This window comes from Danio rerio, chromosome 2 (assembly GCF_052040795.2).
Source record: "Danio rerio strain M-AB ecotype USA chromosome 2, GRCz13ab, whole genome shotgun sequence".
In the NCBI taxonomy this organism is placed as follows: domain Eukaryota; kingdom Metazoa; phylum Chordata; class Actinopteri; order Cypriniformes; family Danionidae; genus Danio; species Danio rerio.
The window spans coordinates 34,168,405-34,193,787 of NC_141022.1; the positions used below are offsets into that span (position 1 = coordinate 34,168,405).

At 35.5% G+C, this 25,383-nt stretch overlaps 1 protein-coding gene across 2 annotated transcripts in view; it reads left to right on the plus strand.

Annotated features, from left to right (window-relative positions):
* The window catches only part of atp6v1h (ATPase H+ transporting V1 subunit H), a 60,156-nt gene that overhangs the window by 32,421 nt on the left and 2,352 nt on the right, over positions 1–25,383 (plus strand). For both annotated transcript variants that reach the window (NM_001291708.1, NM_173270.3), the window contains 4 exons: positions 2,686–2,864; positions 4,300–4,425; positions 8,140–8,241; positions 13,724–13,837. In NM_001291708.1, coding sequence (NP_001278637.1) covers positions 2,686–2,864; positions 4,300–4,425; positions 8,140–8,241; positions 13,724–13,837 — 521 coding nt within the window. The remainder of the gene's footprint in view (positions 1–2,685; positions 2,865–4,299; positions 4,426–8,139; positions 8,242–13,723; positions 13,838–25,383) is intronic.

A 25,383-nucleotide genomic window follows, 5' to 3' on the forward strand; every position in this document is an offset into this window, starting at 1 on the left:
TCAGATTGAAGTGTCTCAATGACAGTAATTCAGGCCCACTCAAAATGAGATCCAATACTGTTTCATCAGTAATCAATACTTACCTCGTTTGTGAGATTGTCTTTTTTACGTTGCCTGAGAGGAAAGATATTGATGCATCACCTTGAGTTTGTCACAAACCCCGCACTGGCAACTTTATCAAACAAGCAGACATAAAAGGAAATTATGAATCATTTATTAATTTCCTGTTCTTCTTTGCTTTTTACATCTCTGCATCTTCTTGTCCATTAACTGATGATATTTTCTTGAAGTGGCAGCATGAGTTGATTTGAATATCTTACCCAATTTGCTCTCAGCAATTTCACTTGATGGCTGCTGCTAGTATGTATAAGGATAACAGTGGGAATTTTTTCAGTAATACCTGGAAAAACATGTTTTTTTTAAAGCTTTTAGGTAAGTGCAGAAGTGCAACACCTAATTTTAGCACAGCTAAAAGCAGAGGGTTATAAAATGGAAGTCAAAGCTTATGTTAGCGTTTGCTGCCAAATGATCCATTTCCATTAGGAGAGTAATTAATTCAGAGGAATAAAAAGCGTTCTTATTGTAATTTGACATTTTAATTTTCGCTTTAAGTCACATTGTTCAGTGCAAAGGTTCTTTTTTTTTTTTTTTAGTGGTAGAATGTCCAAAAAGGTTGTCAAATGGGTCCTGGTTAAAACATCATGCTGTGCTGTGGTTGAGCAAAGCTTTTCTACTCTTTTTATAAGTATTAAAACTATTCCACTATATCTGATTTGAAATGATACGATTTAAGTTCATCCCTTTGTTTTGATTTTGAATATTTCAACTTCATAACTTTTAAAATGCTTTTTCAGTAATATATAACTAGTAGGAACAAAACAAACAAAAATAATACATATCTGCATACATATACAGTTGAATTCAGAATTATTAGACCCCCTTTGAATTATTAAATCTTTTTTTATATATTTCCCAAATGATGTTTGACAGATCAAGGACATTTTCACAGCATGTCTGATAATATTTTTTCCTCTGGAAAAAGTCTTATTTGTTTTATTTCGGCTAAAGTAAAAAGCTGTTTTAAATTTTTTTAAAACCATTTTAAGGTCCTAATTATATAAATATATAGCCCCTTTAAGCTATATATATATATATATATATATATATATATATATATATATATATATATATATATATATAATAATTTGCCTAATTACCCTAACCTGCCTAATTAACATAGTTAAGCCTTTAAATGTTGCCATGTAAGCTGTATAGAAGTGTCTTAATCAGCAATTTTATTAATCAGCTAAATCAGCTATTAGAGATGAGTTATTAAAACTATTATGTTTAGAAATGTGGGGAAAAAAATCTCTCCATTAAACAGAAATTGGGAGAAAAATAAACAGGGGGGCTAATCATTTGGGCGCTGATATTTCTGACTTCAACTGTATATGTATATACAGTACATAAATAAATCCATTCCACACATGTATATCTATATAGATACATGTTCATATAAATATTGAATTAACCTTATCAAGAAACTAAATAAATAGAATAAATATAAAATAAAATATAATAAAAGGTTGCCAAACATATTCTCGCAATGATGCATAACCTCTAGAATTATGTAAATGTTAAATTATGGATAATTACATTGTCATTGTGGAGAAAGCCAGTCATTTACTCCATTTCCTTTTAAATATCTCTATCTGTCACCAAAGTGCATGTGACTTTTTTTTATTTTTTAATAGGAATATCTTCTAGATAAAGTACTTCGAATGATCTAGCAATATGAAGATAAAAAATAGTATTGTAAGCGGAGTGCACAGTTTCCTAAAAACTGTTCATTCTAGAGCACTGCCAGAATATATGCGCATAATGTGCCTCTTCTACACCACAATTCCTCTAACAAGTATGAGAAGTCCCCAATTGTAATGATTTAATAAAAAAATCTAATCAAGTTTTTCCAACAAAACTCATGCCACATTTTTGGCCTTGTTGAGGTATGTGGGACAGCTTCAACTTTATTACTAAACAAAACCATGATAGCAAGCACCTTAGCTCTGCATATGGTTTGCATAATCTTTGCTCATTTGCAATATAAGGCTTAAAAAAAAAGAACCGATTATTTGAATAATTACTGCATTTCTCTTAAATAGCCCCTGGTAGCACTACTTTTTTACATTATGATATTTTGGTCAAATAAATAGCTGGAATAAACTTTACAACCTGTTAAAGTGATGAAAACATAATTTAATGCACTTACTGTTTCACACTGTGTCGACTCTTGACACGAGCAACGTGGGCAGAAAGATGTGACTAAAGACAATAAAATGCAATTTATGAGTGATTCAATCTACAATGGATAACACAAGTGAGAACTTTAAACTTTTCCCCTTTTCTGATGTACTTCAAGCACTCAACTGGACAAATGGATTTTAAACGAATGGATTTGGCATGTCTTGTGTAGATGGCTCTTAGCTTCTGCTACATGTATGATAATGTTCTACTCCAGTGTAGAAACGGTTACATGTGACCAGTTTAACGATGGACAAGTGCTTATATTTCATATCTGCTGGCCCAAACCCTTCTAACTTTAACTAATTTTGGTACAGTTTTAATAATATAAGACATTTATCTTACTGCATATAAAGTTAAAATATTGATTTGTTGTTGCCGTAGAACCTGCTGGAGAAATCAGCCGAAAGAGAGACTCGTCAGGAGTATGCGCTTGCCATGATCCAGTGCAAAGTGCTAAAACAGCTGGAGAACCTGGACCAGCAGAAATACGATGATGAGGACATCACCGATGATATTAAATTCCTCCTGGAAAGACTGGGAGAGAGTGTTCAAGATCTCAGGTAAAGATTGTAAGATTGATTTCGACTTTTGCGTTAAGTGGTCATCATACACTATGACGCATAACTTGCATGTACCCGAAGCCGCTGTAGATATTTATACTTCTGCGTTCTCTCTGTGCTGCTCTGGGAATAATGCAATATCAATAATAACGTTAGCAGGCAGTGGGGTTTCTGTGTTTCACTGTGTCGAGTTTCTTTGCTGGTGTTTACTCCAGAAATGCATGCAATGCGACTGTAGCTCGTAGCTTGTAGCTTGTAGCTCAAACTCACTCTCTTTCAGTGATTAAAGTAGCAGGAACTCGCAAATTTTTGTCATAAACACAAAACAAAAGTATCCATCTGGAGCTCCTCTGCAAGACTCAAAACTTGTTAGAGCGTCACCAAACACCAAAATACATTTTTTGAGATGTTGACGGTCATATATATGTCCCACGTTGCTAAAAACACTACATGGACACATACATTTAGCTAACAAGTGAAAATTGGTTGTTTTTTGCGATGTTTAGAGCAAATCTGTTCTTCCGGTTACAAAAGAAATTTTGAAGCTGCATCATGGCCTTGAGATATCAATGTGTACATTCCAGCATTGAGTTTTCATCATTAATTCATGAGAAAGACTTGGAAATGGTAAAATCCGAATTTGCCAGTCGTCCACTTTAAAAAAAAAAAAAACTGCAGTTCCACTTCGTGTTTATTGTTTGTTTGTTATTATTCCTGTCTACAGACTTTGTAAGTGTGCAATGAATTTCGGCAGTACTCTTTAAAATTTTAAAGACATACCTTTGTCAAAATGACTTACTAAGTTTACATTAATGTCACTTCAATAATATGTACTGAAAGATCCGCTGTAAATGCTGCTCTCCGAATGTAAACATGTAAACCCCTTACTCAAACTATTACCGCTGTGTAGGATTTTTGCAGCATTTTCTGACAGGATGGTCTGTACACACACAGCTGTTTGACACTATTCTCTGCGACTTCTGAGTCTCTGCATCTGTGAACATCAGCGCGTGTGCACGTTCTGAAACTCCCCTTTTCATGCAAACCCTTCCCTTTTTCGCCACTCGACACTCCCACCTAAACAAAACTGGATTGGATTCACCTATTTTCCTGACTTTTTTTCAAACTAAAGGTGTAAAAACACACTGCTGAGACAGGGAGGGTTTCATTTCCCTTTAAACACTCTAGCTACTGGCCTTGCTCCATTCTCAACTCTATTTTCAACTAACTGAACAATTAGAGATTTCACGCTCTGTCATTGCAACTAGTTAAATTTTTTAAGGGTTTTTTTCTGCGTCAGTGTATGGCAAATTGTATGTGACTAGGTGAAGGCACACTTAACGCAGATGTATAAATTGGCCCTCATACACTCTCGGTATGTGTTCAACATGCATTTTCTTCACATTTTTGCATCTTTCCCATCTTCCTCCTGCAGTTCTTTTGATGAGTACAGCTCCGAGCTGAAGTCTGGACGCCTGGAATGGAGTCCAGTGCACAAGTCAGAGAAGTTCTGGAGGGAAAACGCTGTTCGCCTGAATGAGAAGAACTACGAGCTCCTGAAGTAAGAAGCACCTCATACTATTATTATGGGTGGTTGTATGACTTATGTCAGTAAATACTGACTCTGACATTCAAAATAGCAATAAAAGTGCTATAGTTAGTAATAAAGGGGAAGATATTGATTATCTCACTAACTGTGCTGTCTACATTCATCTTTTACACAGCATCATTTGAATAAGCCAAAAATGGCTTTTCACAGTGATGCCCTAAAACATTTTTTAGTTTCCTTTTTGTCAAAAGTTTTTTTTCTACAAAGAACATTTTGTAAAAAGAAAAGTTTTTTTTAAGGTTTTTTTTTTGTGGAGCCATCAATGCCAATAACAAACCTTTCATTTTAATAGTGTATAAGTTTAAAAACCATATTTATTGAGTTTGGCCTCTTTTTTGCTTGCTTAATGTAAATTGGATCAGTGGTGGTTTTAGAGCAGAGTGCACTTGTGCACTAGTGCTTTTAGGGGGCCACTTTTTTATTGTAGGATAAAATATTTTTAAGTACATCAAGGCACATTTTTGCACCTATAAACTTTAACAGATGCAGTTAAAGTAAATTTTTGTCTTGCCATCAATTTAAGATTATGTTTTCCAAGTGATCTTTAACAAACATAGAATATTTTCAAAGTGTTTCCTATAAAACAAAAAATAATTATATTGGAGTCATAATAAGAATTTTGTTATAGTTTGTCTCGAATAAAAGCAGTTTAAAAAAAAATTAAGGTCAGTATTATTAACATCCTTAAAAAATATTTATCATTTTTAATTGTCTACACAACAAACCAGTTAACCACATTAACCTGACTATTTTTTTTCTAACTTTTCTAGTTAACATAACCTAATTAAGTCTTTAAATGACACTTTATTCTGAATACAGCTATCTTGCAAAATAACTGGTGAAATATTATGCACTGTCACCATGGGAAAGGCAAAAAAGTAGTTATTAGAAAATAGTTAATTAAACTATTATGTTTAAAAACGTGTTGAAAAAAATCTGTATGTCATGACTGAAAACAAAAATGTTTAAAGACAAAGCTTAACAAGTTTTACAAGAGCATCACTAAAAACTAAATTTTATCAATGTGTTACATTTGTTCCCCGGTACTTGCCGACTGTTTGTAAATTCAAGACTGCATTTCCTAATGGAACACTATGTACACTCAATTTCTGATTAATAATAGCCTATGCATAGTCAGCATCTCCTATATTGAAGTTTTAAAATCACTATTGGAAACAAAATTCTAATACAATTAACAATTGACATTTAAAAAAAAATTCTCAACATGACCATGGCTAAATTTGAATCTTTTTATTACCTGTGCCAATTTGGGGCTTATCTTCTGACGATTGTGGGAAACTGATGCGTGTAGCACTACCACTAACAAAAGTCAAGGGAGTGCCACTGAGAGCGCACAAGAGAGGCATCAGTTATAACTCCAGAGTCTGCCACTGATAGCTGATCCCGCTTTTTTGTGTAGTTTTAGTTGTGGCACAAAAATACGTGTCCAAATTTAGGGGGCCAGAGGGGGGCTGAGTTTTTTGACAAAAAAATTATTTTGGAAATCAAGGCACTGCACATTTCAGATGACAAAACCTATTAAAATGCAGTGACCCAAAAAGAGAATCTGGAAGCTTTTTCCCATTTCTGACTGCCTTTTTATTTCTAGAGGTCTCTCAGCTCTCCTTGTAATTAAAGAGAAAGAAAGAAAGTAGCTAATTAAGAATATTGTCAAGTGAATAAAGCTGCTTTCAAATGTACATGCTGTGTGGATTAATATACACAAGTGTAAATGATCATAATGGGTGTTTTCAGTTCTCTAAGCGTTCACAATAAAAGATGTTAGTAGGGGTCAAGTGTTTGGAGAGGAACTGAAATAATTTTCACAGTATCTTGCAAATGGTTAAATGACTGTTTTGGATATACTGTAGTGTTTTTACTCAATCTCATTGTGTGATTGTGCCTGATGGTGCTCCAGTATTGGCTATCTGGTGAAGGTCGCATAAGTTGAAACCGGAGCTGAGTATCGGCAGTTGAAACTCTCATTTTCATCGTCTCTTGGTGGTTTAATCATGCGTCAGCACGACCCTTTTGACAGCTCCGTTTAAATCCTAATCTACTCATCTCATTCCTCTCATCACCACCCTCTCCGCAATCAGCACAAAGGCTCTATTTCAGCCCTCAGCAATTTGTGTTTTACTTCAGTTCGTCTCTCTTTTTTTCTCCTCTATCTCTCGCTCTCAGCATGCAGGTGATTTGTGGTACTTGAACCCTCTCTCTCTCCATCCCGCACAACTGTTGTAATTTCACACTTTTATGTGATGGAGACCTGTCTCATACTTGATCTGTTGTTTCTGAATAGAATGAAAATATATTCCCTAGAGCAACAAACTTGTTGGCAGGTTACTGCAAAAATAAGTAATTTTCCCAAGTAGTGTTTTTCTAGAAGATATCTCATCCATAAAGCAGAACTCATTCATTGAATAACTCAAAGCTGTGTAAGATATTAAGACTAATTTCCCGTAATATATGATAAGTTACAAAGTAATACTATAACAAAATAAAATAAGAAAATAAAAAATTTAAATCATGTGTAATTATTATTTATATAGCACTCCTTACAATGTAATATCTCTCTCTCTCTCTCTCTCTCTCTCTCTCTCTCTCTATATATATATATATATATATATATATATATATATATATATATATATATATATATATATATATTGTTTATAATAATTGTAATATATATTGTTTGAAAAATAAAAATAAAGAAAAAATAAAGAACAGGTTTAAATTGTATATTTTAATACAATTTTGTAGTGTGTTAGTATATTTACTGTATTCTGAACAAAACAAATTTTATAAAAATCTTTCAGATGATCAGATAAAAAAATCTCAATGAGTTTATCCAAATGATGATCAATGACGGCATCCCAAAGAATATTTGAAAAATGCCTTGTAATAATGATATCAATAATTATAATAATTAGCAAAAAAAGAACATAGTAAATATATGAATTTCACAAGATAATCCAAGACATATAATGTATATTAAGACAAAAGACATTAACAATAACAATTTGTTCACCCGATGTTCAGTTCATCAGCATCATCAGTTCATTGGTCAGTTTCTAAACGATTCATACAGTCTTATAGAATCAGCCCTCAGCTTCAATTGTCAACCAGACACATCTGCTCAAATAAACTCAGTACAAAACAATATACAACAGAAACAGCTAATCTGATTAACTGTAAGAATAAAATGACAGGACATTGTGTCCAGTGCATTTATCCATCTATTCACACTCATTATATTGTATAAAGGCACAGATTCCTGATTTTCAAGTTTTTTTTGGGCAAGTTTTGCAGGAGATTCTAAATTGTCAAAACATCCTTTTTGGCCACAGTAAATATTGTCTAGAAAAAATCATGTCTTTTTCTCTTTATTAAATGCATTTTGTTGAGGTACTTGTACTGTAATACAAGACAAAAATACTGTTCAAAAAAACATTTCTTCCAGTGCTACATGTTTCCCCGTATTATTTTCTCTTTGAACTAACAGAACCTTTAATACTTTCTGTAACTGACGTATACACCGCATCTACAGCTGTACAGTACCCTGGGATATATTTGCTCAGCGTAGGTTTAGTATTGCCCTGGAGGTGTTACTGATTGCTTTTTGGAGAGCAGAAATGATTGTGTGTTTGTGCTTCCTGCCAGGATACTGACCAGGCTGTTGGAAGTGTCTGATGACCCTCAGGTTATTGCCGTCGCAGCTCACGACGTGGGGGAATACGTGAGACATTACCCTCGCGGCAAGAGGTGAGCCAGTGTCCTTCATCCTTCATCTGTAAATAACCATCTCTGCGCCTCTGCAATTTCAGAACTGTTTCTCAATACCCAAATATCCTGTAGCTCTGTAGATGATCATAGAGCTGAGAATCATCCAAGTTAGAGTTATTACTGTCTGCTTGCATGCGATCATATCAGTGTCAATTTACGCTTGCATCACTTCAAAGAGGGCAGCATACTAACTCGTCCAAACTGACCTATTGCACGATGTTGGCCAAGCATTGCCATTTATATTGTCGGCACGTACCTTTGCGATCGGCCAATCAATTTTAGACTTAGGAAGGTTATAAATAGTTTCCCTCTGAAAGTAGTGTTATCCACCACTCGTGTCCAACTCCACTGTGAGTGGCTAATACTTTCTCTAATCCAGACTGTCTTTCCCCTGAGGTCGGCCACTCAGAAAGCACACTCTCACTTTGCTCTTCAAAACGCCCCCATCGTTCAGAGAAACTACGCTCAATCTATAGGGACTCGTTGGTTTGAATCAGCCCCCTGTAATTAGACCACTCTAGAAGGAATTAGCTTCTGCAGGTGAGCAGTTGTCCAAAAGAATTGCATTCATTTGCGTTAAGTGGCACAACATTACCTCACTCTCTTTTGTTCTCTGAGTAGTGATTTTGTTTTAACCGTGGCTACATGTGAGAAGAGAAATTAGCATTTCATATTTAAATCCCTGGTGTCAAATATAACTTGTAACGCAGCACTATACATGATTGACATAATTGCACATCAGCCGCATGTGTGTTTCTATGCTAAATATTTCTGATAACTGTCAAACACACACACCTTGTAAAAAATACTAGTTTCCGCACTCTTTCATGTTGTCTCAACACAAATCGATTATTCATTCATCCATTTTCCTTTGGCTTAGTCTCTGTTTCAGAGTCGCCACAGCTGAATGAACCACCAATTATTTCAGCATGTGTTTTACACACCAGATGCCCTTCCAGCCGCAACCCAGCACTGGGAAACACCCATACACACTCGCATTCTCACACACACACACACACACACACACACACACACACACACTCATACACTTCAGACAATTTAGTTTATTTCACCTATACCACGTGTCTTTGGACTGTGGGGGAAAACGGAGCACCCAGAGAAAACCCACGCCAACATGGGGAGAAAATGCAAACTCCACAAAGAAATGCCAACTGACCCAGCTGGGGCTCTAACCAGGGAACTTCTTGCTATGAGGCGATCGTGCAACCCACTGCGCCACCATGATGCCCCTACCCAAAAATCGAATAAAGAGTTCAAACTTAGCTGAAGATTGATTTTAAAGCGAGTTTGGCATGCTCTCCCGGGCGAAAGCCCTGAGCTCATAAGATCCTTGAGCCCGGGGCTCCTTCCCTCTCACCCTGCAAATGGGGAGTTTGAGCTCTAGTTTAGAGTTTCTCCGTTTAGAGCTGATAACAGATTATAAATTGCTATATAGCTATATACTGCTTGTTAAGAGTTCGACTATAGTGCTTATTTGGATTGATCAATTCACTTATGCCATGTTTTTGGACTGTGGGAGGTAACCGAAGAATCCGGAGCACGAGATGAGCATATAAACTCGCACAGAAAACGACAGCTGGCCTGTTAAGGATTTGAAGCAGTGACATTCTTGCTGTGAGGTAACATTGCTAACCACTGGGCCACAGTGCCACCCTTTAAAGGAAAAGGTGGAGGAGTAGGGATGGAAGGAAGGATTCTTCAAGCCGAAGATAACTGTAGTAATAAACTCTAGTTATTTATCGTGAGTTAGGAAACATCTGATTGGTGAATCATGCATTAGTTATTGCGGGACCAGCCATGGTCAGTAATAATAACGTGCTCCTCTCGAAATTAATTTATAAATGAACTTAAGTTTTACAAGTATACACTTATCTATGTTCCATTGTTGGTGTTCATGCTGATGAAGCTGCACTCTGATAAACTAATCATTATTTTTGTGACAAAAAAGAGACCACTACAGTTGTAAATGATGTCTAACCTCTATGTATATTATTTAAAAATATCTATTTATGTTTTTAAAGATTCTTTAAAGTCTGTCTGTAATGTTTGATTGCTGTTTTGAATTTAAAAAGTTGTAAATAAGCCTGTGTTGTCATGTGAATTTATTAGGATCCAATCAAGGAACATAACTAGTACAACGTAACTAGGAACATGACTTCTTTAGACTTATGACTTTTACCTTGACATTAAATTAATTTAAACTCATATTTCTATATAAATTTTATTTAAATTATTTAAATGATGTGTTAATTGTTTTAATTATATATTATTATTTGATTATATTTTTATGACAACAAATTTAAACGGCTGTTTTTGTTTTCAATATAATTTAATTTAATTTAATTTGTGAAAAAAATCTGCACACCACCACCTTTTCACATAGGTTTTGAATTGAGCCTTAAAATCTATGTCTTCTATATGAGCAATCATGTTTGGCTTGTAAGTACTAAAATATGCAACTAAATTGTGCATTTCAGAACATGTGGCATCTATTGGATTGAACACCACTTACCTTTGAAGTGGGCCCAATTGTTATTGATAAATTCAGATACTGTGTTTTTAGTCCTGTTCACGTTGTCATAAGAAAAACCTTTATAAGTCACATGTGAGCGAAAAACCAAATTTGGGCTACTTTTACCCGCAGAATGAAAACAAACTTTGTTGATATCAGAAAAATGAGTTTATGTGTTGGTGTGTTCATCACCCCTCTAAATGTTTCATAGATGGACGCCTTTAATCTAGAAAGCCCCAAATAGCAATCATTATTAACATCTGGGGAATCGCATGTTTTCAAAACCCAAGCAACCTGCAGTCAAAAAGAGCCCACCCTAAAATCACAGTAAACATCGACATGACTTTTGAGAAGTGGCAAAAGCTCTGAGAGATGAAGAGATTAGTTTTTTTTTCTGATGTACAACATCAAGACATTTCAGTGGCTCAATATGTAACTTGCTAATTTGCAATGTGTCTGAAAAATCCTTAGATCTAGATTTTTTTTTAGTATCACAGACTTTTAATATTCAAAACAATGTTCAATGACAGATTTGCTGTTTTGGTGGATAGGAGCTACAGTATGAATCCAAAGCAGTAAAAATTATAACTTGAAATTATGTTTTAAACAGAGAGGTAAAAGTATTCACCTTCAACTATATGATATGGTGTCAACATTGATTTGTTATTTATTTATTTTTTTTGTCCACCCAAAGTTTACGTTAAATCCAGAAGTGATTGTACCTAGTCCATTATTTTCAGCAAATACATCAACACTTCATTTTGATGATCTTATAATATTTATTCTTTTAAAAATGCATGTCAATTTATGATACTAACCCTAACCTAAATAGTTTAAATACATACAGTATGTTTAAAATTGGATTCCTGGAGGGCCGCAGCTCTGCACAGTTTTGCTCCAACCCTAACCAAGCACAGCTGATCCAACTAATTGAGGCATTCAAGAGTACTGGAGACTGTTAAGTAGGTATGAGTTGGATGTGGTTGAACAATGCAGAGCTGCAGCCCTCCAGGAATTGAGTTTGAGACCATTGGTCGAATTCCACAATCAGTTAAATGTTGTTCTAAAGTTACAATTAGTTTAATTATACCAAGTTTGATTATAAAAATAATGGTCATCAAAGTTTCTAAAGGACCATTAAAACAAAACTCCACAGACGATACAAAGTGGGAGCATGAATCATTTGAAATATTTGTCACAGAACGCACCATTGTTCTGCTGTGAATATTTCAGATCAAGTTAAATGGCAAAAAAGTTAATTAGCACTTAGCAGCAATTAGTGTTGTGTCAGAGAAGCTTGATCTCTTTTGAAATCTTTCACAAAGCATCGGCAAGAATCAAATTATGGAATGTGATTAAACAAAATTCGGCTCTATTTTTGAATGATCTTATGGCAAGTTCAATTGGACATTTTTTTCTTTTTTATTTCAAAAAAGATTAAATTTGATGATATTTTCCATCTATATGTTTTTAGTTGCATCTTTAAATTGAATGAAAATGTACAGTATACAATGTTTTGGTTAATGTTTTATTTTTATGAACGTATTGTTATCGATCCTAGTAAGAGCAACAAATAATAACTTGACTTGCAGTTGATCATTTGCAAAAGGGGCAGAAGGTTAGACTCTTTAGATGAATCATCTGTTGAACTTCATCCCAATCATTACAAATACTGCAGAAGACCTATTGGAACTCACATGGAGACCTGCAGAATGCATGGCAACATCAACAGCCTGAGGTATCAAGACATTTGTGCTGCCCATTATATTACAAACCACAGGAGAGGGCAAATTCTTCAGCAGGATAGCGCTCCTCATACTTCAGCTTCCACATCAAAGTTCCTAAAAGCAAAGAGGGTCAAGGTGCTCCAGGATTGGCCAGCCCAGTCACCAGACATGAACATTATTGAGAATGTCTGGGGTAAAATGGAGGAGGCATTGAAGATGAATTAAAAGAATGTTGATGAACTCTGGGAGTCTTGCAAGAACGCTTTCTTTGTCATTCCAGATGACTTTATTAAGTTATTTGAGTCATTGCAGAGATGTATGGATGCAGTCGTTCAAGCCCATGGAGGCATACACAATTCTTCCACTGCACCATGATTTTATATTCTATACTGTATATTATACTGTTAAGTAACAACACTTTTGTCTAAGCAAAGTCAGACCTTACTGTCCTAATTAAATAATTAAAAATCGAGGCATGATCATATCTTATTTTGGTAATATAGGTGTAATCTAGAGGCCTTTACATTTCACATAAGCCACTTCTGATACCAAATGATCAACTCGTCAAGTCAAGTTATTATTTGTTGTTCCTTAAACTTGGACAGGCAACAAGACTCTGTCAAGGAGTGTATATGTATATAAATATACATATATATATATATATATATATATATATATATATATATATATATATATATATATATATATATATATTTTTTTTTTTTTTTTTTTTTCAAATGCATGATTACCTTAGTTCAGTTGGCTTTGATTAATATTTAAATTTGAATGATGATCTGAAACACATTTAAGTGTGACAAACACTTTATCACACCACTGTATGTGTATGCATGTAAAAAATTTTATTATGCCTTTTCTTAAAAGGGCACCTTAGCATCCTGCCACTATGTTTTCCTTCACAGTTTTGACAGAAAATTTCACATTCCCATTTTTGTCATGTTTTTTTTTTTTTTTTCCCCATAAAATGTCTGTTTTTAGGTAAAGGTGACGATTTAGTTTTTGGGGGGTTGTGAGTTGGCCTTGCAGTGAAATGCCTTTTCATTTGAATGATTGGCATCGGCAGAAATAATGCAGCTCTGTTATTCCCAGAGTTAAATTGAAAGGCGAAGAGGCCTGTGTTATTACCCATCTTGCAGAACATAATAATCTGGAACGGCTTCTCTCTGCTTTCTTTGTCCTTTAGGGTGATCGAACAGCTGGGTGGTAAACAACTAGTGATGAACCACATGCATCATGAAGACCAGCTTGTCCGCTATAATGCCCTGCTGGCCGTCCAGAAGCTCATGGTGCATAACTGGTATGTTTAATTTTGTATTCATTAATAGGCTGCATTGAGTTGGTGCTGTTGAGAAACAACCAGATTCATTTAATGCTGTTTTTTTTTTTTTTTTTACTATACTTCCTTACAGTATAATAACACACAGCCATAATCTTTTGAACCTAAAATCTCACACATATTATGTACAGCTCACCTCTTGAAAGTAATTCTTGTTATTGTATTTGGCCTTAAAGCAAAACAGCCTGCGTGTTTGTGCCTGATGCAGCATTGCCCTCAATAGCGACCTGGAAAGGAGCGTTCTCTTAATCTCATTTTGCCGCGCCATAGTAATTTTCTCACTTCAGCACTTCACTATATAATGAATTATTCAATGGACCATTGTGTCTTTTCCGCATTAGTTAATCTTTGATTAAAACCCAGGGCACAAAATACATTGGGGGGGAGATGACTCTCTCAATACATGTTCAGTGTATTTGTGAGAGAGGTGTACTGTTGAATTAACACTGTTGAGATGCTGGTTCAAAACAAGTACAACCTAACACAAGTAGCTCATTACTGTGTCTGCATTCATCCTTATAAGATTCAAATGACACTCTCAACTGGAATTATAAACCCTAAAGGCCCAATAACACAACACGTGTGTATTAAAAACACAATAGGCCTGTACTAGTGTACAGTGGTTTCTTGAGTAATTGTTTGCTGTCAGCATTTCATTACTCAAGCTTTAAATTAGCCTTCAGATTGAAAGTTTAACATCCAATTGAGCAGAATACAAGTCGCTTGAATGCAGCCTGAGTGGTATAGATCACTCCTGCATAGGGAGAATGCAGTAACACGCTCCATAAAGTGTGTCCGAATAATTCATCTTTATCATCAGCCACACTGCAGGAGAAGTAGATTTATGGAGGCAGATGCTTAGGAGAGGAAATATGTTACTACTTATACTGTGGACCTAGACGGAAGTGTGTGTGTGTGTTGTTTGCTTTTAATGACCCTACAAGTTTAATTATACAATCCAAATATGTCAAAACAGAAATGTTATTAGGGGAAGAGGAAAACACTAAAGATGGTTAAGCTATTTAACCAACCACATTATTTGATAAATGAGGCAAACGATTACAAAAAGAATTGGCAGACAAATATAATGGACGATTGATTTTAATTAGGAAAAACACTGATGAACACAAGGAAATATCTAGAACTTTCTTTTTCCAAAAGATATTTGCTAATTGTAAGTTTGAAGTCTGCTATGTGTGAAGTATCACACCATGTGGAAGCCAGTTAAAACCTTCATGGCCAATGGTTCAACCAGTTAAAATAATTCATAATTGTTTTGGTAATGCCTTAGTTTAAGGAGTCCTTGTTACCTGTTTCATGTACTTTCTATAAAAATTGCAATTAATTGTGCATTATTACATTAAAAAAAATCCTAAAACATAATAATCCTCACATTTAAAACCTAACCATATAATAAGTATATGAAGGGTTCAGATGCAAAAAACTTAGTGCCATTTGAAATTTCCATAGAAAATGACTTTTTTTTTTCTTAGCCTTTATGTTGAGTTTTCACTATAAAGACCATGAAAACAACGTATCCCTTGGCATAAAAGGGAAATTACTGAACCTACACATAGGAACTTCTTAAAAATGCTCATTTTAGAAGACCTTTTCAGATAGCATTTAAAGATTTTTGCATCTGAACTCTTCATATGCAATTAGTAATATCAAATATTAGTTAAATAAATAGTTACACTGTAACAAGAACGAGTGGGTTGAAAATGATAATAACCTTAAAGAAAGGTATTTATCGGACGATCACTGATATAGTAGGTGATATTTTATACTGTATACTACCTGTATGGAAATATGCATACAAAAGCAAAGTTTACTGGAAATAAATCAAGCATCATTTACAGATGTATTGCAGCTCCTAGAGTAACTCTGCACATTTTGTATGGCTTTAAGATCATCTCATCACCTCATTAGTAGGGACTTGAAAACTGAAATTTTGTAAACAGTTTAAAATAGCATAACATGTTCATAGGAATTAAATATGTTGCAGAAAAGTAGGTCAGAAACATTCAGTGTGCATGCCTTGCCTTATGATCAATGTTTGTATACTTGAGCATTCTTTTGATCAATGTTTGCCAGATACTTTAAAATGAAGTGCACATATATATATCTCAACAGCTCATAATGAATATTATAAATTATGCCATAACATCTGTACTATAAATCATCTGACAACTATGACTATGTTATGGCAATTAGTAACTAAATGGCTTATGTGTAATTTTCTGAATTAATTGTGCATAATTTTACTGCAGTTTGTTGCAAGGCTGAACATGTCACCACCAAAAGAAGAAAAAAAGGGAGCAAAACAAAAGTTTTGATTGTTCTCCAGAATAATGTAATGGTGCATCTCAATTTAAGTCTTTCATATATGAACCCAGAGTTAAAAGGGAACTATTAAAAACTAGCAATTGGGCTGAAGAGGCAGCGTGTTATTTGAAGATCTGAAGGGAGGTGAAGGCCAACTCTTATTTGTATTCTTAATTGGAGGAGGAAATTACAGGGGATGTAATAGCCGGATGACTGAGTTAAGATTCGGTGAACATGGTTTTCAAGGTGCTGTTTTGAAGAGTGGCCTTTCAAAAGCCATCTTTCCAGTCCAGTTGCATCCATTTCCTTTTGCTTTGCTTTTCTCAAGAGGCTTTTATAGTCTATCTGTGAGATATCTGTCATGGCTTTCAGATGATCTTCTCACGTCTTGTTTTCATGGCATTTAGGACATCGCACATTGTGTGCCTGTTTGATTATAAAATATTAAAACTAATAATGAACAATACTTCTACTTCATTTATAATTCATAATAAATGTTAATTTCAACATTTACTAATGGATTAAATAAATGTAAAGTGTCCTTGTTAAGTTAGGGCTACAGAGAATCCAGGAGGTTGTTATCACAGAATAAAGCCAGAGTGGCCTACTGGCAACACATCGGGAAGTGGACTTTATTCTGCAAAAATAACTGTACTGGATGCAATTTATCCTGCTTATAACACAAATACTTGCAATTTGACACAAATCATTGTTTATTCATTCTTTTTTTTTAACCGCCAAGTGGACAGAAATGAAAACAGCTGATGGAGTATACACTAGCCTGCTCATTATTCTGACACAAGATGGCACCAAACAGTCAAATAAGCTAACCTGACAAAAGTAAAACCTGCTAGAAGCACATATTAGCCTATGTGCTATTCATTTGCAAAATGGATCCAAATAGTAAACAACAGTGGTGTCAGCTGGTTTTGTTTCTGTAAGCTTTGCATTTAATTAAATATTTACTATATTATTATGGCTCAGAACAATGTTTTGTGTTTAATTGTTATATTTTGTGATTATTAGCCATATAATAAGCAGAATAAAGTACATCCAAGATGATTGACTTTGCAGAATAAAGCACTTCAGTCTTATATAGAAGCCTTTGGCTTCTTTTTAGACTGCCGATAAGCCTGTCAGGCTTTATTTTTCGATAGCAACCTACTTTATCTGTACTTTATCCCTAACATATTACACTGCTGTCTGGAACACTCTATTCTGATTGGTCAATCACGACATAGCAATGTATGTTATTCCAAGATAACAACCGTTGAATAACACAGTTTCATCTGGGAAATTCAATACACCATACCTTAGAGTATGAATAATTTTGGTCTTGTCTATATCTGCTCACAATCATATGCCTGTTTGGTGCCATCTTGTATATGAATAGTACACAGGTTAGAATATAGTCCATTCAACTAGTTTCCTTTCTGTCAACTTTGTGTTTTTGATGGTCTGGTGCCATCTTGTGATGAAATGTCATGCAGATTAATGTATGCTCCATCAGCTCCACACTGTAAAAAATGATTAGTTGGCTTGACTTAAAATAAGTGAGAAAACCTGTTGCTTTTAAAATCATTAGTTGACTTAAAAAAATTGAGTAAACCCATTGCCTAAAAAAATTAAATATATGACCTGTGCATGATTATAAAAATATGCTAAATCAACTTAACAGTTCCGAGTTACAATGGTTTTACTCAAATTGTCGCATTTAAGACAATAAGTTTATTTATTCTTCTAAGTGAATAATCATTTTTTACAGTGCATTTTTGCTTTTAATTAAAGAATTAATAAACGATTAAATCTCAGAACAATTTTTTCTGTCTAATTTTTTTCTTTTGTGGCAAGTAGCCATGTAATAAGTCCAAAAAAAAAAACACTTTGAGGACAGTTGTTTCTGCATATTAAAGCCATTCAGTCTGCTAATATGCCTGCTGGGATTTACTCTTTAATAACAACCTCCTGGATGTATTTATCCCTAACTTAACTAATGGAACCTTATTGTAAAGTGTTAACACATAGAACTTCTAGTTGGATGTAGAAAACAGCTAAAAGAAGCCTTGTGCATTCAGTTTATTATCCACTTGAGAGTTGTGGTGCTGTCGCCACACTATGGCTGTCGCTTTTCCCCATTTTCACTCCAAAGAGACTGTTTGGTATCATGGCAACAGGAGAAGGAGAAGATGTTTGAGTTGGCACAGTTCTGGATGGCCGGCTTTGCATGCTGTTAGCTTATTGTATCGGTACCATCTGGGTTAACCCCTGGAGGTGTGCCGCTGCGCCTGTGCAGAAATTTGGGCAATGACTCCACAGTCTTTGCTTGTTGGATGACACAGTGTTTAATCTCCGCTCCCCCCTCCCCAATGTTTGCTTTATAGAAGCCTTTACGCACCTAAGGACTTCATCTGAGGTCTGATGCAGCTTAGCATGAAATCTCTCAGATGTGCTTCACTGTTATGAAACATAATTTGATTCGGAAATGAAGTCCTGATTGGAATAGCAGAAACTATTAAGCTAGAGTTCATTACAAAAGCAAAAGTACTCTTTGCAGTGTTATGTGCGTCAGTTCATTTAAAAGTGATTCACACTGTAAATGTGGAAAAATGTAAACAAATGCATGCTTACACAAACACATATGCATGTATGTATGAATATATTCACAGATGGATTAATGGATTATCTAGACAGTTTATTCATGTGATGTCATTCAGCATATTTTGAGCTTCTTTAATTCAGCAGTCTTCAATGTCACATGATGTTTCTAAAATTATAACTTGCTGTTTTTGAAAACGTTCATATTGTCAGTGTTAAAAAATCTTTACATTTAGCTTAAAATTCGGTGCATCTTAATGTATAAAACATACACTACTTGACAAAAGTCGTGTCTCGCCTATCCAAGTTTTAGAAACAGCAAATAATAGCTTGACTTCTAGTTGGTATTAGAAGCGCCTTATATGAAAAGCAAAACCCTCTACATTGTGCTTATTTTACCAAAATAAAATATGACCATATCTTGATTTTAAATTATTTAATTAGGACAGCAAGGTCTGACTTTGCTTAGACAAAGGTCTTGTCACTTAAAAGAAATAATGTACAGTATAGAATATAAAGTCATGGTGCAGTGGAAAAAGAATGAATGTTGTGAATGACTTCTATGAGCTTGGACAACTGCATCCATACATCTGCAATGACTTAAATAACTTCTTTAAAAAGTCATCTGGAATGACAAAGAAAGCGATCTTGCAGTTCACCAAGATTCTTTGGATTCATCTTCAATGCCTTCTTATTCATTTTACCCCAAACATCAATGATGTTCATGTTTGTTGATTGGGCTGGCCAATCCTGGATAACTTTAACCTTCTTTGCTTTCGGGAACTTTGATGTTGAGGCTGAATTATGAGATAGAGCGCTATTTTGCTGCATAATTTGCCCTCTTCTGTGGTTTGTAATGTAATGAGCTGCACAAATGTTGCCATCTTCTCTGCAGATCTCTCACACGTCCCCATACTGAATGTAACCCCAAACCATGATTTTTCCTTCACCAAACTTGACTGATTTCTATAAAAATCTTGGGTCTAAGCAGGTTCCAATAGGTCTTCTGTAGTATTTGTGATGATTGGGATGCAGTTCAACAGATGATTCATCAGAAAAATTCTGCCACTTTTACAAATGATAAACTCAAAGTCAAGTAATTATTTGGTGCTCTTACAACTGGGATCGACAACTAGACTTTTGTTAGGTAGTGTATTTGAAATGAAAACATGCATTATTTTGTATTTTTCATTTCATCAAGATTGTAGCACATTTAGCACACAAAAACAGTATGATCATGAATGAAACAGAAACAATCCGATCTGCTGTGTAAAGTAACAAGACTGAATGCACATGCTCTGATCTGCTCATCTACTGAAAAAACAATGCAATTCAGAACATTACAACAAAAATAAACATTGCTTTGTGTTTATCCTTTTAACTACATTTTAGTAGCATCATTTTTTCGTCAATGATAATGTGCTATTCGTTCTTTATATGAACCTGATCAGAGCGTACTCGTTTATATTTTTCAGCTACTGTACATTACTAGTGCAGAGAAACTCAGGTTTCTTTTTGTGAGAAGCTATATACAACAAACATTTGTTGTTTTTATTTTTATTAACAGATTAACACTGATGTGTCGTGCACATCATCATTAATGTGCACAATTTTGTGATATACTCCTGTTTTTATGCTTTTTTTGTGACACCTGCCCAGGAAATGAGCTGTAATAACTATACTGGCACATTTACAATATTAGCATTAAAATGTAGTCTGGCTCAGAACTGAATAAAGTAAATTAAATTATGCAAAGATACCGAGCACTTTAAGAGTGCTTATTGGACCGAATATTCATACGGTGTTATTTTACACATTATTTCTAAAGATTTAATTAGTTTCCTTCGTTTGCATTTTGGGACAGTACTGATGTACCATGAGATTTCATTATCACCATTTCTTGAGCTCCAAAACTCTAAAATGAGGTAATTTTAGAAGCAGTCCACGGAGTAATAGAGCATTCATTTGAATCCTCTCAGTCATTAAAGTCTGAGACACCTGAGGATGCAGGTAGATTGTTAATCAGCTCTTCCTTTTCTAATTTAATGTTTTTAAAAGACCGCGTTCGATGTGTTTTGATGCCGACAGTCACCTCAGAGTCTTCCCTTTCTTTTCTACTTTTTAAAATCAGCTACAGCTTTATAAACACAAGGTCGCTGTGGGTCATGGCTGTATTCTCCACAGGTTGAATGAATAAGGCCACAGACATAGTCAAGCATTTCATATAAGTCACAATCCGAGGATGAGTGTGTGTGTGTTTGTGTGTGTGATGAATGAGAAGGAACACTCGCCCTTGACAGATGGGCTAACTTTTCTTACTGTTCTGTACAAAACTTTGACATTGAAAGGTATGGAGCCAGTTGGAGCTGTTAGTTAAGAAAAAGTTAAGAGTCTCTTGAAGTCATCAAGCTGACATTGTGATCCTCGCATGAATCTTGCTGTTTCGGTCGATGGCAGATTTTGGCAGAAAATTGAACGCCGACTGCAGGTGATTGTGTGAACAGTGGGATTGTTGTTAGCGTTCTGTTTGTTCTGAAGGGCTGTGTATTTCTTAAGTTGTGTTCGATGCCTTTTATCTTTAAAAAAAATTGAGAACGCTGTAAATGTGAAATATATAGTCTAATTTAAGCATAGGAAACTTGCTAAGTTATACCTCAGAGATGATTCATAGTGTATTTTAGTTAGATATGGAAATAGATTTCAGCATAATGATTCATTTGCGAGGTAATGTGCTTCTCTGCATAATCATTTTCTACTGCGCTTAAGTTTGATGAGGTTTTGTTTTTTATTAAGACCTTTGTGAAGGTTTGCATAGGGGTTTTTTAATATATGAATGTCAACTACTGCTGATCATCATATTAGCTTGAAGCTTCACTTCAATTAGCACGAAGCAGTGTGACTAATCTGACATTAATTTTCAATTACCCTTGACCCACACATAGAACCTATTGTCATCTGTACTATATGAAATGTCAGCTCATGCTCTTCTTCTGTCTGGAGTCCAAAGCGAAGCTGCAATCATTTGACATCGTTGTCTATTAGTTTTAAGGCACTTAGGGTGCCTTAATTTAAGATACATTTCAACGTCTGGTAAAAAAAAAAGATGCTGAATCTGAAGCAACATCTGCTGATCTAGATGTAATTCTGCAAATTGACACTTAGCATTCATTTTCACATTTCACTTCAGCCGTAAAAGCGTAATTGAACTGTGCGGGGGCATTTTTTTTGCTCCCTTCTCTAGCATCTGGTTCATGTTGTTGACATCTTTGCCTCAAGCCCCTGCAATTGGTTCATGAAAATCATCACATTAGTGACAACCGATCAAGTCACAGAATGTGATTAGTAACCGATGAATTGAAGCATTCCTAAATCCATTAATTATGCAACTCTGTTTATTTCTTTATTTTACTTTGACATTTATAAATATTATATTATTAGCTTTTCCTCAACTGACAACCCCCCCTGCTGTTTCTTTCATAAATCTTGCTTGAGAAACTTGGGAATAATTTGTCTACATGACAAACGCGTAATACCATGTTTATCCTGTTTTGCAATCCAGCCATGAACATATTAGTTCAATTAATTCACAAATTGGAAGTCAAGCTGTTATTAATCCTCATATTTGATGCTGTTTTATCTCTTTCGCCGGATCCCCAATGAATCAGCTCTCAGTGGTTCTCTGCACTGATGTACAATAGCGTGCTGCTTATCTGCTTTGTTCCCATGCAAATCTCAGCCAATGTGCTGAAGCCTGGCGAGTCGAGCCAGGTTGCTGTTTGACAAGCTGCCAGAAATGACAGTTAATGAATGGCAGGTGTGTTCTCATTTAGTCCATTAGCCAAGAAAGGAAGACAATGTGTGAACTCGAATACCCCGCATGTGTACTCAAAGAACTTTGGAGAATTAATTCAAATTGATGAACTTCTTGATACGTCAGGTTGTACCGAAGGTCTCTGTGGATATCGTTGTATGGGAGTGATTTCTTTAACATGTGTATTCTGATAAGTATGCATATTTCGACATGAGGGTACTAGAGTAAGTAGTTTTACATATGACACCTCAATAAAGTCCCTTTATTTTATGGAAAACATAGTGATGTAAATTAGAAAACACCAATGATTGTAACATATAAACAACGAGTAAAACTACAATTTGTGAAGGATACAGTTGTCAAAATTAAATAGAAAATGCCCCTTGGACACAGGACATCACTAACCTCTCACAGCACATCACTAACCTCTCACAGGATATCACTATCCTCTCACAGGACATTTCTACTAGTCTTCAGGCCATTTACTAGTCTCTCACACTGTTTTACTCTGATCTTGATCCACAATTTTGAGTCAGGTTTATATCAGGACTCTAGGCTGCCATTCCATTATTTTTATCATTTATCATTTTCAAGGATCTGCTTTAGACATCTTGCTGTGTGATGAGGCTCATTGTTCTGCATCAAAATTGCCTTCACTCTTCTTGCATCCTCATCCACCTATCACTGATTTCCTGTATTTGCTGTCATCCTTGGAAAGCAGCTGAGGTTCCCTCATCACATTGCAACAACCAGTCTCCGCCCAGATTATGTGAGTTATCTTGGAAACTTCAAAACATCTAATCATTCTGGACCTTACAGAACCTTGGGAGGAAGACAATGAGAGGAAATGCACTGTAAAAGTACTGTACCAGGAACTGGTGGAGGAGTGCAGGGAGAGAGACTGGAGAACATTCTATGAGCCCACTTTGCAAAGTCCTTAGTCGTTTGGGCATTACAGGGGTGGCAAAAGAAGAGGTTTGTGTGTGGTCATGTGATGTGCGTTTTCAGCGGATGGAGGGCTGTTCAGAAATGTGGATTTTTTTATAATTTTCGTTCTAAAATGCCATTTTAACACTAAGACGTATTAGTGTAAACATGGCATAAGTGTGTATTTTTCGAGAGCGGATTTGCAACTGGGACGGGGCGGAGGATCGGCGATGCCGGCTCAGCATAGTGTTGTCTATTGGCCATCAGCAATGGACGATGGCATCGTCTATCGACCCAACCAACTACCGGGATGCAAGTCAGGACTTGATCCACCCCAGCTGGGTTGCCTGGGTGAGAGTGTATGATGTTTAGAGACCCGAATTACCCAATGATCGCAGGATACGTTACTGAGGATGTGTCCAAATGCATCCATGAGATGTTGCATAAGTGTATACACACTTTAGGTTCAGTCTTCCCCCAGTTTAATGCTTCCCATCAGACCCAAATAATTTAAACGTTTTAATCATTAAAATGAATTTTGAACCAGTACTCTGACCGCATGACATGCTTCTCAACAAAGATTAATTTTGTCTTTTTGTTTTGAGTTTTCTGCTGATGAAAGATTCAGTCACTACAGGGCTTTCAATTCAAACTCTTTTAAACATCAAGATGCTGTGTGTCGGTATGTCTATCCTTATGGTTAACAACACAGGCACCTATTTTGCAGTCCTTTTCCAACTCTCTACTCCTATCTGCAAACCATGAAAAAGGTGAAAATAATATATTTGAAAAAAGACACTGTGTCGAGATTCTTATCCTTTTCAGCCCTGAACTGATGAGCAATTCCAGCTACTATGCTGAACCAATTGCCTCATTCCTTTCAGGACAACCTGCTGTCAAAGGATTTCTGTCTCTTTAGAACGGCTCACCATCTTGCAAAGTCAGTGAGAACTGGATAGTTACACTTTCAATTAAATAGGGTGTCAGATAATGTACAGGCAGGTGCCCAATTAACTTTCCACAGAGCAGTATGGTTCAGTTCAATATAGTATGGTTTGGTACGCGTCACCTTGATCAGGCTTGCCTCTCCACTGCTAACAGTACTTTTTTAGTAGGCTATGGTGTAAGACAGAAAGTTGGGGTAGGTGTCATTTTTTCTCCAAGAATACAGTAATGCCATGCAAGTTATTCACATTTTGTCAGTGATGTAAAGTAACTAATTACAAATACTCAAAATACTGTAATTGTAGTTTTTGTCAGAAATTGTGATTTACTAAGTAGTTTTAAAAGTGTGTACTTTTACTTTCCTTTGAGTACATTTTTAGTGCAGTATCTGTACTTTTACACTCACTACTTTCCTTTAACCTGCAGTCACTACATATTTGTTCTTGTCTATGGGGATTAGAAAAATCAGTCCTGTGATTCCTGTCCAATCAAATCACACATAGAAGGTAAATTGCATCATAATTAACTACCTCAAGACATGGGCGCTTTCAGCAAACTGTTTGGAAGCATTAAAAGTGTCCAAGAAGATGTCCAAAATCTTTACCCAAATTGACCTAGAGACTGTTTAGATGCATGTCACTGATGAGAAGATGACGGATGTTTACTGTATGATGACCAAAATGGCCTTAAACTTCCAACAAGCACAGGACGTCAACATGACGTCAGATTGACATTGTACTCCAACATCATTTGTTGGGGAATGAAAATCGGGTTGACATCACAAAACCAAAGTCAGGCTGACGTAAATGTCCAACCTAATTTTGCTTGCCATACCTGATGAATAAATGTCAGTTTCTGACATCAGTATGACGTGGGTTTAAGATGTTGGCACGATGTTGGATTT